General features: G+C 41.8%; 1 protein-coding gene across 7 annotated transcripts in view; it reads right to left on the bottom strand.

Annotated features, from left to right (window-relative positions):
* The window catches only part of ap3b2 (adaptor related protein complex 3 subunit beta 2), a 32,982-nt gene that overhangs the window by 8,059 nt on the left and 10,614 nt on the right, over positions 1 to 14,309 (bottom strand). For 4 of the 7 annotated variants that reach the window (XM_084060765.1, XM_084060768.1, XM_084060767.1 and 1 more), the window contains exons 8-19: positions 12,589 to 12,783; positions 11,760 to 11,857; positions 9,853 to 9,907; positions 9,398 to 9,469; positions 8,862 to 8,924; positions 7,835 to 7,967; positions 7,283 to 7,392; positions 6,620 to 6,796; positions 6,010 to 6,196; positions 5,499 to 5,629; positions 873 to 987; positions 70 to 244 (exon numbers count right to left, since the gene is read on the bottom strand). In XM_084060765.1, coding sequence (XP_083916891.1) covers positions 70 to 244; positions 873 to 987; positions 5,499 to 5,629; positions 6,010 to 6,196; positions 6,620 to 6,796; positions 7,283 to 7,392; positions 7,835 to 7,967; positions 8,862 to 8,924; positions 9,398 to 9,469; positions 9,853 to 9,907; positions 11,760 to 11,857; positions 12,589 to 12,783 — 1,511 coding nt within the window. The remainder of the gene's footprint in view (positions 1 to 69; positions 245 to 872; positions 988 to 5,498; positions 5,630 to 6,009; positions 6,197 to 6,619; positions 6,797 to 7,282; positions 7,393 to 7,834; positions 7,968 to 8,861; positions 8,925 to 9,397; positions 9,470 to 9,852; positions 9,908 to 11,759; positions 11,858 to 12,588; positions 12,784 to 14,309) is intronic. The other 3 variants (XM_084060766.1, XM_084060770.1, XM_084060771.1) reach the window with 1 other exon arrangement.

Here is a 14,309-nt window from a genome sequence, read left to right as displayed (position 1 = left end):
GAGAGTGCAATAAAACATGACAGTAAAGCACTCATGCCCAGACCTCCATCTGCCAATACAACCTCCTACCTTTCTCTTTCTTTCACTATTATCTTGATTTCTTTCTTCTTTTTCTTCATCTCAACTTCTTCGTCTTCTTCCTCGTCCTCAGACTCAGACTCCTCCTCGCTCTCCTCACTCTCGGAGCCCTCCTCGCTCTCCTCGCTGGCGCTCCTGCTCTCAGACCTGCTGGCCGAGTCCGACTCTGGGAGGAGAGGTCACAGGTCATAAACATTTCAATTTGGAGAGTGGAGGGTAGAATTTGGACTTAAGAACTGCATACAAACACTTCAACTGGACACGGACACGGACAGACACACACACACACACACGCGCACGAGATGTGAAGCAGAGTATTCCAGTGTACCTTGTCATGGGCAAGCATAATACTAGACTGACAACAGACCCAATCCACCCTGTTACCCACTAATTACCCCCTAGTTAACATCAAGTTTACCCCTATTTTCCTTCTAGTTACCCTTAATTATAACCTCTAGTTATGCCTACCCTAGTTAACCTCTAGTACCCCATACTTGACATCTAGTTACCCTCTAATTAACCTCTAGTTACCCTCTGGTTAACCTCCAGTTACCTCACTAGGTAACACCCTAGTTTTCTCTCTAGTCAATCAACTACTTAATTATCATCCTTGCCACCCTGCTGGTTACCCAACCCAACTGCCATCTCCCTCATGTACCCCCCACAATTACTCCCTAATTAACCTGCAGCTATACCTCGCTCGGAACGCCCTTGGTGGTTCTGTAGTTAGCATCCTTGCCACCCTGCTGGTTACCCCCCGCCCCCCCCCTTTCGCTCCCCGTCTCTCTTGTTACCACTGTCAGCAGACTCGGTGGGTCCAGACTCGCCCTCTGAGTCAGAGTAGAACGGTTTGTCCGACTTCCTCTCCTTTTTCTTCTCTCTGCTGCTGCATTTCGTCCACTCAGGAACCTGGACACAGGACGCATCATTTAAACCAACCAATCAAGTGTTCGTTTTCACTGCCTTAATTACAAACACCTGCCGGTACTGAAGCAGACAAGGGGCAAAGGAATGCAAGTATGACCATGAACACCTCAGTCTGGCCGCCACACAGCCAGGAAACAGCCAAAAACAGCCATGTTATGAAACTCTGATGGGATATTGTAATTGTCTTATTATTATTACACATCTACAGTAGATGCTAGCGCCAGCTAAAGCATTCATGGCCAGCTGCAGAAGAGTTTTTACTTTGTTGATAAAGGGAGCAGTTCCATTAAGAGAAGTGATGTCTGAGGAGCACAGACTCTCCTCCCAGGAAAAACTGTATCTCTGTCTGACTGAGTGTCATTTACCAGTGGACAAGGCCTTTGTTGTTTTGGGTTGGTAAGTCAATTAAAGGTAACTATACTATACTATATGACTCTACATTTACAGAACCCCTTTTTACTCAGTCTGGTATTGTTGGGGTATTGGTATTGGTATTGTTGGGAGGAGTGTCTCGCTCGTCCGGAGAGATCTCTTGTTTAATGGCAGAGACAGAGGTAGGGGGTGCTGTGTGTCGGGACAGCTTCAGCTCAGCTAAGCACAGAACAGCGACTACGGTACAGTAGGCAGGAAGTGTCAAAAAGCACTTAGGTTGTGGCACTCTATGGGGGTTCGAGGCTGGAACAGTTGCTTCAGTTTTTACCACTAACTAACTCACATTGGTTAATGTTGTGACTCTTTCAAGCAGCGTTATAACCTAGCAGGAATGCAGGAAAAGAAACAGAAAAAGATTGGAATGGTCGTGAGATGAGAGAAGAAAAGGAAGTAAAATATAGGAAAAGACGTCAGGAAAGCAAAGACATAAAAGACAGGAAGGCTTTTCTGTCATTCATTCCAGTTGATGTTGTATGGACAAAAAGACATAACCCAAAGTTATGAACACCACAAATTTACCAATTCTCTTCAAGCTTAGCAACAATTAATTTTGAGCAAAGATTAAAGGAATAAAATATTCAACTAAAATGAAATAAAATGTTCCATTTCTTTTGTTCTAACTTGGCTGCTAGTGCTACAGTATGTGAAATTGTGAATGAAAACAGGGTTAACATTCCACTACTACAGTAGTCACTTCTATGCCAATATCCTAATAAGGTGTGACATTATGCTGTTTTATTTAAATGTTGGAACGATGTGGATTAAAGCAGTGGTTTAATCCACTGCTTTGGAACCACATCCTTGCAAATGGTCCATTTGTTCACTGAGTTAGAGGGTCTGTGGCCTAATGCATACCAAACTGGGGTCCTTGAAATTAAAATGTCTGAGAACCACTGGATTAAAGTGAATGAGATGAATGGATTTTGACTGATGGAAGAGGACAGTGTATATTAGGTGTTGTAGGAAAGATGAGAAGAACATCAAGAACACCACGCATGCATGCACGCATGCAGGCACACACACACACACACACACACACACACACACACACACACACACACACACACACACACACACACACACACACACACACACACACACACACACACACACACAGTCACACACGCACACACGCACACGCGCGCACACACAACACAACACAACACAAATTTAAAGTGTCTCATTTGGTCCACACGAGGAAGCAGTGGCTGTCCTCACCTGCTAACAAACAGTTTCCACAGGTCTAAAGAACCAATTAGTGTCATTGGATGGTACCCAGAGACAAAACCTCTGGTTACCTGGGATACGATCCCACCAGACTCATCTCTCATCTTCTCCTCAGTCTGAATACGACATTAACCACTTTCAACCTGGCATCCCTATTTTGGACATGTCATTATATATTTCTATGCTATTTCCGTTGCACAACACCACCGTATGACAAAGTATTCCGTATAATAGGGCTCAAGAGGTTAAAGATGGAGGCGTGGACAGGTCACACACAGCTGTTCAAAAACATTCAGAGGGAGTCAGAAAGAAAGAGCACTCATCACAGCAAACCACAACACTCCCAGGCAGAGTGAGTGTGTGAGTGTGTGGGAGGCACCTCTCTCCAGTCTCCCAGTAGCCCAATCCTCCCCTCCCCAGTGTTCTGCACCTCCTCTTGCTGTGGCGATGAGGAGCATTCAGAGACAGAGAGACGTGGACACCATCAAGCAGCGAACCAGTTCTACTGGCGAACATGCTCTGACTATTACTGAGCTGTAAACTGTAACATATTCCGGTTTGTAACCATTGCCCTAGGAGACTTTCAACCTGGCATCCGTATTTAAGGCATGTCGATAGATGAACATTTTTAACTTTTCAAACATAAAAAAAAATAAAAAATAGCAGATGGGCTAAATTCTCCACACAACACCATCCAAGTATAAAACAGGGCTTAAGTGGTTACTTAAAGGACGACTTCACCGATTTTCAACCTATCTTCATATAATTGGTCCTCACTAATACTCATGATAAAGTACAATTTTTTTCTACTTGGTCTGTGTCTCATAGGAGGGCAGTGGACAGTCCAGAAACATGTCTACCAGTGACATCATCGTTACGCATGATTTTTTTTTCCAACAAGATTTCACATTTCTTATTTCGATTTTTATTAACACAAGAACAATGGCTTCTTTTATTGCATTGCAACTTTCCAGGAATAGAAAGCCTGCAGTTTCTATTAGCTTGGATTCCCCATTGATGATGTCACTGGTAGACGGGACTCTGAACTGTCCACAGCCCTCCTCTGAGACACAGACCGAGTAGGAAAAAAATGGTACCATTTTATCATGAGTATTAGTGAGGACCAATTATATGAAGATAGGTTGAAAATCGGTGAAGTCGTCCTTTAAATAGTCAGCCTACAACAAAATGCCCAGAAGATGTTATTAAATTATTATTATTATTCATACAATTGTGGTTTTAAATTGGCTATTGGTGTAAACAGCTGACAGGAGGAAGAGTTTAACACATCTCCTAGCAATAATAGACTGGAACTCTACACTCTCACTACATCTTAAATAAAGACAACTAATTAATGTGCTCCAGTAATCTCCTTTTTAACAAATTGCAGTCCTATTCTGAGAAGCACCAGGCATCTGCACTTGCTTGCTAGAATTTTGAAACCATCTACACAGGAGCATAAAAATAAACAAAATTCTCTATGCATGAAAACAGCAAAAAAAAGCCTGCAAAATAGGAGGGTTACACTTAATTTATACTCCATCGTATGACAGTGTTGTACGCCAAAAACAATGCATTTTGTGTTGCTATCTTGAAAATCTGTTTTGGCACGCAACACCGCTTTACTGTGAGAATAAATCGTTAGACCAGGCCATCTCAGACAGATGACAGGTTATCACTGGGCATGGAAAAACAATGCTGTAAGTCAGAGAGTTAAAACAACAGTGTGACAACTCAATCAAATCTTGAGGTCACCCCTGTAATACAAATCAAGTGGATGTGTCTGTTGCTTGATTTGACAAAAGGATGCGGGGAACTCAAGGTTTGATTTCCTGTCTGCGTTTCATTGATTTATGAACCGATGGCACATGGAATGAAGGGAATGTAGCAGAGCAGGGTGATTCATGGCTCCTATAAAGGAGTATGGATACTTTGGATACTTTGGTTCGGTGAATGCTAGACACATTCCACAGTGCTAAAACATCATTTAGCTATCAAAATCGTTAAAATTAGATGGTGAAATTTGGAAAGCACCAAAATGTCACTGGTGGGAAATGTGTTTCCTGCAGGACTGTTGTTAATAGTGTATTGGTGTTTTATCTTGAACTATACCGTATTTAGCCTATTCACCTTTTCTGTTCCCTTGTCTATAACATGTGCTATTGGCTCAGAACAAAGGTGACAGGTCACCTGGCTGGGGTGCGGTGGGAGGTGGGGGGATTGTTGCTGCCCAAACACAGGCGAGTCCAGCAGAGAGGGCAAACTAATGATCACTGACTCACTGAGCTTAATCTTTAAAAACAATTAAATAAATATTGCGCAAATGACTGAGATGACAGTACGACATCTCATGTAACAATACTGGGTTTTGTCAAATCTGTTTCACTGTCACTACTCCATCACGTTAAATATCTCTCTACAAATGCAATACATACTGTACTTGACTCACCACATACACATACATACCCTGTATGTACCGTGTGTCTCAGAGGGATGTGCATAATTGCATTGACCTTCCTCAGTAGAGGAACAGAGGATGTGTGTTAACATCGATGAACACATTAAGCTGATGAACAGTATAAATGAATGAATGTTGACTGGGTGATTGAGGTCAGGGTTGTTAATATAATGGGATGTGATGTTCTGTGAGTGACAGCTTTAATAAACTTTGCCTGGGCTCCACTCTCTCTGAGACACAGCCCCTGGTCTGGGGAGCAACCCTCACTCCCCCCCTGTGGTGGGGCCTCGTGGAGGCCCCTAGAGGCCCCTAAAGGCCCCCCCACCACCTTCCCCCTCTGTGTGTCTCTGAAAGTTACTGTTCCCACTGCACGCACAGACTCCTTCACCTCCACGTTGCGCACGGAGGGGTCAGGCGCGGCTTCAGGCCAGTCAGGTAGCTCCTGGTAGCCCCCAGCCTTGGCATTCAGCAGGTGGGACAGAGACCCCAGCTGGAAATGGTCTCGATCTGAGAATCAGAATCACGAGGTTAGAGACACAGGCTTGTGACTGCAAGTGGTCTCAATCTGTTAACCTTCAAATACATAAGGTCAACAAGACATGGAAATACAAAATAATAATAGATGAATGTTATGATCTGATCAAAACATCAAGTAAAATATATAAGGTGTGTGTACATGTGGGTTCAGAGGCAGAGATCGTAACAACAGCAGCATTGATTAATGCTGGAGTTATGCCCGGGACAGTAGCACAGACACACATACACAGGTTTTCTAGATATGGATAATGATATAGATAGATGGCAGTATTACCATAATCAAGGTAAGATCTGCATATTATTGTGCATCTAAACACACCCAATGCTTTTTACGTCAAATACTGTAGTACCTTTAAAAGGAGACTCGAGGACGGGGGCAGGTTTGAGGGCGAGGAACAGCTTCTTAGCGTACTTGCTGAGTGCGCCACTCTTGTCAGTGGGCACAATGAGCTGACGAATGAAGCGAGCCCGATCTCGTATGTCGTAGTTCTGATCATACTTGGCCAGGTTCAGAACATACTGGGTCAAAAGCTTGGTCTGAGAAGAGAAGAGAAGAGAATTATTTAATGGGTCATAGGTGAGATGACATGTGACACAGGTTTCAATCAAACTCTCAAACTTCACGACTAGCTCTGTATGTACGTTTGTCTATATGATTCAGCCAATTCAGCAGGATCCCCTCTCACTAACTACAATAACACACACAGTCTCACAGAAACAGTCACCTGTTATTTGGTGAAGACAGGCTGTGAATGACATTCAATTCATAGAGTAGATTAACATCTATTCCCACCCAACTTTCCAGTTAATTTGAGCAAAAACAAGATCAGTATCAACCAAAAAGTGAAACAGGTTCAGCAAGCTGGCGTTTACCACATGAACCCAGACACTGTAGTGTCCAATACAGCAGAAACAGCCTATTAATAATATTTAAATAAATAAGTAGACTCAGTATAGTACCTGTTTGGAGTTGGTGAGATAGAGTTTAGCTGCCAGGTTTATTATCTGCAGTTTTACGATATCTTCTTCATTAGTGAAGGACTTGGCCATCATCCTCAGAACGTCAGGAGCGATCTTAGGGACGTGTTCACAGTATTCACCAATCAGCCACAAGATGCTGGCCCTCGCCATGGGAACCTGGATAAGTCGCGCACGCACGCACACGCACGCACACGCACACACACACACACACACACACACACACACACACACACACACACACACACACACACACACACACACACACACACACACACACACACACACACACAGCAGTAGTAATTAAGTACTAGTTTATTAAGTTTAGTACTTTAGTATCTACTACTATGACTAATGTACTCAATAAAGCATAACTTAACTATTAGTACTACTACTACTAATAATAATAATAATAATAATATGAAGTTTTTGGGGGTATTTAGTTGATACTTTGCGTGATTCATGCTCCAAAACAAAAACCTTTAGTCAGAGATGCAATGATAAGACAGTGTACCTGTGGTCCTGGAAGACAATAATAACAACAACAACAACAAGAACAACAACAACAACAACAACAACAATGAACTGTAATAAACTGTCCTCCACGTGTAAAAGGATTGTGGGAGTGGCAGGTGCAGGTCTCACCTGTATGTTGTCTGTCAGTTTAGCCATGTGTTTAATGATGTCACTGTGCTTCTCTGGCTGCATCTGTAAAAGCTTCTTTATCACGACCACAGACTCTGCCACGACCAGCTCTGTATCACACGCACAAGCGCGCGCGCACACACACACACACACACACACACACACACACACACACACACACACACACACACACACACACACACACACACACAGATGGATTAACAGTATGTCATGATTGCTTTTTTCATTTCTTTCTTTTCTTCATTTGGATAATGACAATTTGGACCCTAACCCTGTTACTCTGGTTCATAAAGTACGTCACTCAACCAGTGGGCCGGGGCCAAAATTATTTTTTGTGATACCGATAAATGGGAACTTAATGTTGGTTCCATTGATTGATCAAAGCCAGAACACAAATAAACATGCTCTGAATATCCACCCATCTGACCACTGTTAAGTGGTCAGATGGGTGGGCCGCGAACACTTGTGAGATTTTCAAGTGGGCCCTGATCCAGAAAAGGTCGAGAACCACTGAAGTATGTTAAAACTCACCGTCTCTGTTGGACAGCAGCTGGACGAGGCCATTGAGACAGGTGTCCCTCACCTCGCCGATGTTTGTAGCACAGCGGCCGATGGCTTGGATGGTGGCAGCCACAAAGTCCTTATCGTTGCTCTTAATATAGGTCTGCCATCAGAAAAATAAGAAGAATAGAGGAAAAGTAAGACCAAGAAGAAGAAAAGAAGACGAGGAATAAGGAGAGGAACAACAACAATAACAAGAATAAAAATAATTTGAGGAAGGAAGAAGAAGAAGAAGTAGTAGAAGAATACAGAGAAGAAGAAGAAGAATACAAGAAAAATGTGAAGAAGAGAAGACAAATATAAGAATACATATCATCATTATGATTCTACTACACATTCTCACTCTCAAGTTGTATAGTGACGGGCTGGGGCAATATCTGACCAGGTTATCTGAGGTTTAACAATACAGGAAGCCCCAGTCACGTCATTTTACATCGGCCCCAGTAGTCCTGCCCACACTGGAATGCAGAAATGCCATTTTCACTCAAAACAACTCCACTTAAAAGATGTTTACAACATTTAAACATTTAAAAGAAGTGGGGTGGATCAGGTAACGGATATGCATAGGAGACGGATGGTTGAGATTACTAGCGGTGGGAGGAGGTTAAGGTTAGGCATAGGGATGGTTATGGTCGGGGTTAGGGTTAGGGGTGGGGGAAGGATTAGTCAAGGTGTCCTCGTCAACATGGGCCCTAGCTTGCTGGGCATCCTGTCACGTCAAACATCTGACGGATGGTCAAATCCATCCCAACTCGTCACCCATTTGCCATCACAGTGTGAGAATGCACTTGTATCTGTCATTAGTATAGATATTATTATAGATATTAAAATGTACACAATGTACTGTGTGTGTGTGTGTGTGTGTGTGTGTGTGTGTGTGTGTGTGTGTGTGTGTGTGTGTGTGTGTGTGTGTGTGTGTGTGTGTGTGTGTGTGTGTGTGTGTGTGTGTGTGTGTGTGTGTGTGTGTGTGTGTGTGTGTGTGTGTGTGTGTGTGTACCTGAAACTCTCGAAGGATAGTGGAGATGTTTGTTTCATTGGCCAGGTTGGTAAGCACCTCCAACTGTCAAACAGCAGAACACCGAAGGTTTTACTCATTACAAGTTACACAATACCACAGATCCAATGGCACGTGTGTCACACACCACAACTGATGATGTATCTGTAACCTAATGTAAAGTGCAGTGTTGGATAGCAATGCATTACTAGTAACATGTTACTGTAATAATATTTATTTTCCCAGTAACAAGTAACATATAATTAATTACTTCAACATTTCAGTAATAACAATAGTTATACCATTCCACAAAAAGTAACTTGTTACAATTTTCACGCCGCTTGGTGGAACCGTGGCTACAGGCAACAGCGCAGTCAGTTCAGAACTCCTCCGCCAATTACCAATTAGCGTAAAGTAATGCAACACAACACAACCTAATGCAACACAACGTAAGATATGATAACAGAACATAACGGAACGTAGCACAGTGCATTGCAATGCAACGCAATGCAATACAATGCCAAAGAATAGAATGGTACCTTGAGCACTTTGATCTGGGTTGGATCTGTGGAGCGGATGTAGAAACTCTTAAGGTAGGGTTCAAACATTCCCTGTAAAAATATAGAGAAGGCAGATCTGAGTCTTCCACACATACAGTATGATAAGTAGCAATAGGCCAGTCACTATTTTGCATAATCGCTATAATTGTTTCCATATTGACACATTTTCAAACATTTTCTAAAAGTAATGCAATGCCATGTGTTGTGAGCTTGCAGATATTTCACTTTATATATTTAAGTTATTTGTCATATCTGCCCTATGTACTTTTTCTTTACAAAGCCTAAAAGGCAAACTTAATGTAATTTTTATTCATATGTTCCAATGTTCAATGCCAAAAATACAATTATATCGTTAATCACAATTATTTGTATGGCAATTAATCGTCAAGTTAAATTGAATGATCGTAAAAACAGCTGATACAAGCAAAGCTCACCCTTCTCTTGATGGTCATTGTAGCTACGTTCTGCAGAACCACAAACTGAACCTCACTATGGAGAGACCAAACAAAAGAGAGAGGAAGATAGAGAGAGAGAAGAGAAGAGAGAGCGAAAGAGAGAGAGACAGGGAAGAGAGGATGGAAGGAGGGAATGAAGTAGGAGCAAAAAGAAAGCAATATGGAGAAACAGAGGATAGGTGGAAAGAAAGAGAGGTATGGAGAATGACAGAAAAACATGTTAAGTGTTACATCAGAAAGCAATGACTGGCTTAGGTTTAAACAGTTGTCTATGTCTATTGTCTACCTGGCCTGACTCCCACCACTCTATTTCAGCTCATAAACTATTATGTGTTTCTGTTCAAAAAATATTAATTTGTTTTGCTGCTGTCTGATGACTCTCTCTCCATGAACGGATTTGTCATCAAAATGTGTTTTTCAGTTTGAATAAAGGTTATATAAGAGAAGAAATTACTTCCAGAGACGTATAAACACATTATGTTGGCAGAGTAATACTGCCTTTTCCTCTGCACTGACTGATGACTTCATTATTGTGTGCCTAGAGCCATGACAACACCTACTAAATAATAAGGAAAAGTTCCCTCTTTCTGTAAATTGTTTCTGGTTCTGTGTTCAGTGGTTTTACTATTCAGCTAGCAGACTGACCCCAATCGGCCTGATGGTCCAAATTAATCTAGTCAAATAATCCACATCCATTTGCCTCAAATAAATTATTTTGCCACACATTGTTGACACAATCTCCTACTGCACAATGAGTCAGATTGCTACCCTATTATTCATTATTGGACCAAGCTTATAAAACTGACATACTGTACAGTACAGTACAACTTTTTTGTGTGTTTGTGTGTGTGTGTGTGTGTGTGTGTGTGTGTGTGTGTGGGGGGGGGGGGGGGGGGGGGGGGTCTGAGTCCACTTACCAAATTTGTACTTGGTAGCATGCTGCAAACTGGAATAATGGCTGTATAAAGGCCAGCCAATGGGCAGACAGAGGGGGCAGGGCTTAAGTAATTACAGTTTGTCCCTATTGGTGGTTTTAGTCCATGTACAAAAGTTGTACTCCGTAGCATGCTGCGAACTTGAGTCATGGCTGTTTAAAGGCCAGCCAATGGGAAGACAGAGGGGGTGGGGCTTCAGCAATTCATGCTCGTCTCTATTGGTGGTCTAAGTCCACATACCAAATTTGGACTTGGTGGCATGCTGCAAACTGGAGTTATAGCTGTTTAAAATCCCGTGCTCATCCCGTGCTCATACGGGCGGACGGACATAACATACGCTGGGGGTCCCTGGACCCCTCGTTGATAACCAGTGGCACGTGTGGCCAATGAGAGGAGAGATGGCATAGGCAATCTCCAAGTCTGTGTGTGTGTGTGTGTGTGTGTGTGTGTGTGTGTGTGTGTGTGTGTGTGTGTGTGTGCGTGTGTTTGTATGTGTTGCTTCTTTGCCGTGCTCATCCCGGGCTCATACGGACGGACACACAGACACACAGACACACAGACACAGAGTCAAAGTCAAATGTAGAGCGGTTGGCACCGCTAATAACACTGTTAAAACCATGTGTGTAAACCTATTTTGAAATCACCAATAGGGGGCACCATCAGTTCCAAACACGTGCATGGGTCTGGTGCAAATTTGACCATAAATCCATAACAGTTAGTCAAACATCCAAATGACTAGTCTTCAAGAGACATAAAGGTGTCCGCACACACTGGTAGCCAAAGTGCCAATATTGTATTATGGATGCAGAGGAATGGAAACCAGCGTTCCGGCAGATAACTGCCTTCTTCAGGGTATCAGTATCAGTTTGTCAAATATTACCACAATAAATGGGGTGATGTTGAGACCTGGTTTGAGAGACAGTGGAGCAGAGACAAGAGCATTGAACTGACCTGTGACTCCTCAGCAGACGGACCAGAGCCTTGGCAATCACCCCCACCTCTGCCTTAGGAGCCAGGTGGAAATAGAGCTGAGCCACCGCCATCACCACCTGGAACATTGTTGTGTTGTTAATTATGTGCATGCGAGTGCATGTGTATACATGGATGTGCGTGTGTAAGAAGGTAAGGGGATGAAGAGAGGGAAATAGATACGGTACGTCAGTGATCTAAACATCTGCATCTAAACAAGAACAAGAATGAATGCAATAGAATACAGGCTTCCTTCAAGGCATATAAATCTCCCATGTTTGCTCATGGGACAAGTCATGGGAGTCATCAACATTGATTGGTATCTTTCTCTTGGGAGAAGGAATGTGCAATGCACAGCAGATTTTTGTTTCTGTAAGACTAAAGGGGTCAAGAGATACGATTACGTGCATTTGGAAATTGAAAGTTGAAGAACAGCACTTGAAGAACGGTCATTGGGAGCATGAATGTGGACAGCAAATGTCATGGCATTCTGCACATTATTTGTAAGATAAGTTGTTCACAAACAGATGGTCTCCTTAGTGGAAGTACCTCAAGTATGTCAAGGACCCCAAAATTTATATTTGGCCACGTGGACCCCAATCTGAAAATATTTTATGCACAAAATGTAAAAAATGTAATTCAAAAATGTCAAATTAAAAACCTTTCAAAAATAAAAAGTATAAACTAGGGTTAACGTTATTAAACTGATTTTGATGCTATATTAACACATTTTGCTGGGGATCCCCTGGAACCCCTTCAAAGACCCCACTTTGAGAACCACTGGAGCATTAATGTTATTGGTTGTCCTCACCGCAGCGTTGCGGCTCTGCAGCAGTGGTTTGGTGTTTCTCAGCAGGAGGCGGTGATCTGGGTCCATCACGTATGGCTTCCTCTTGGCCAGCGGCGCTGCCTCCTCCTTCTTCTCCTTTCCTTCATCATTCTCATCATCCTCGTCTTCGTCGTCAGAGCCGTAGAAGGTCTTGTCACCCTCTTCTAAGAGTGACTCCTGTTAGCGTGTGTGTGTGTGTGTGTGTGTGTGTGTGTGTGTGTGTGTGTGTGTGTGTGTGTGTGTGTGTGTGTGTGTGTGTGTGTGTGTGTGTGTGTGTGTGTGTGTGTGTGTGTGTGTGTGTGTGTGTGTGTGTGTGTGTGTGTGTATGAGATGAGGATATTTGGGTTTATTGGATGTGGTCAGTGGTGGAAAAAGTACTTACATTTTTGACTTAAGTAAAAGTATCAATACTGCATACTGCAATGTAAAAAATACTCTGTTACAAGTAAAAGTAAGGTATTCAAAATTTACTTGAGTAAAAGTACAAAAGTATTGTTATCAAAATGTACCAATTCACAAGTTTTCAAATGTGTAAAATGTATAAAATCCTTTGAAAATAGCCGATCTACAAGTTCACAGCTTGTAGATGGGCTATTTACAAATTGCCAAAGTATATATACTGTATATAAGTGGTTTTGTAATAATAATCAAAATCTACAAAGTAACTAGTAACTAAAGTTTTCAAATAATTTTAGTGGAGTAAAAGTACAATATTTGTCTCTGAGATGTAGTGGAGACAGTAGAAGTAAAAGTATTGAAAATTGGAAATACTCCAGTAACGTAAAAGTACCTAAAAATTGTACTTAAAGGAGGAGTTCACCCAAAAAAATGACTTATTTTATATCAATTGCACGCCCCATGAAGCCTTGAATTCATGGATTTATTTTAGTTTTTGTCGCATTCCTAAGCCAACAATTTGACAATATTTCCGGTAGGAGACACAAAGAATCTACTTTGTGTCTCCTACCGAATACATTAGTCGGTAGGAGACGGGAATCAAATTATCAGCTTAGGAATGCCACAAAAACAAAAACAAATCCATGAATTCAAGGCTTCATGGGGTGTGCAATTGTTAGAAAATAAGTAATTTTTTGGGTGAACTACTCCTTTACATTACATTAAATTACATTACAGTCATTTAGCAGACGCTTTTATCCAAAGCGACTTACAATAAGTGCATTCAACATAGGTAGGGAACAAAACTACTAATCACCAGAAGTCTTAAAGGGATATTTCACTTTAAAAAAAACTTTTGGTCATTTTATGGTCTACTCAGGCTTTAGTGAGCCCTCCAGACCGTTTTTAAGTTGCTTTATTCAGTATTTAGATATTTGATATTCATTTTACCAGCCACGCCCCCTTCCTATACAAACCCATTATAACTTAAAACTAAATTTTTAACCTGTTTAACCATCAAAAACACCCGTCCTTGGTTCTGGTGACTCACCCTGCCCTCCTAATGCGTGAGGGGGCCGTGTTTTTTTGATTACTTTTTTCATTTATTTTTAATATATATTTTTTGTATTTAATTTTTTCATTTTCCAAAAAAAAATATTAAAAATAAATGAAAAAAGTAATCAAAAAAACACGGCCCCCTCACGCATTAGGAGGGCAGGGTGAGTCACCAGAACCAAGGACGGGTGTTTTTGATGGTTAAACAGGTTAAAAATTGAGTTTTAAGTTATAATGGGTTTGTATAGGAA

This window comes from Gymnoscopelus microlampas (genome assembly GCF_963454915.1).
Source record: "Gymnoscopelus microlampas genome assembly, chromosome: 6".
In the NCBI taxonomy this organism is placed as follows: Eukaryota; Metazoa; Chordata; class Actinopteri; order Myctophiformes; family Myctophidae; genus Gymnoscopelus; species Gymnoscopelus microlampas.
The sequence above is the reverse complement of the archived record's forward strand: the minus strand, read 5'-3'. Positions and strand labels throughout refer to the sequence as shown.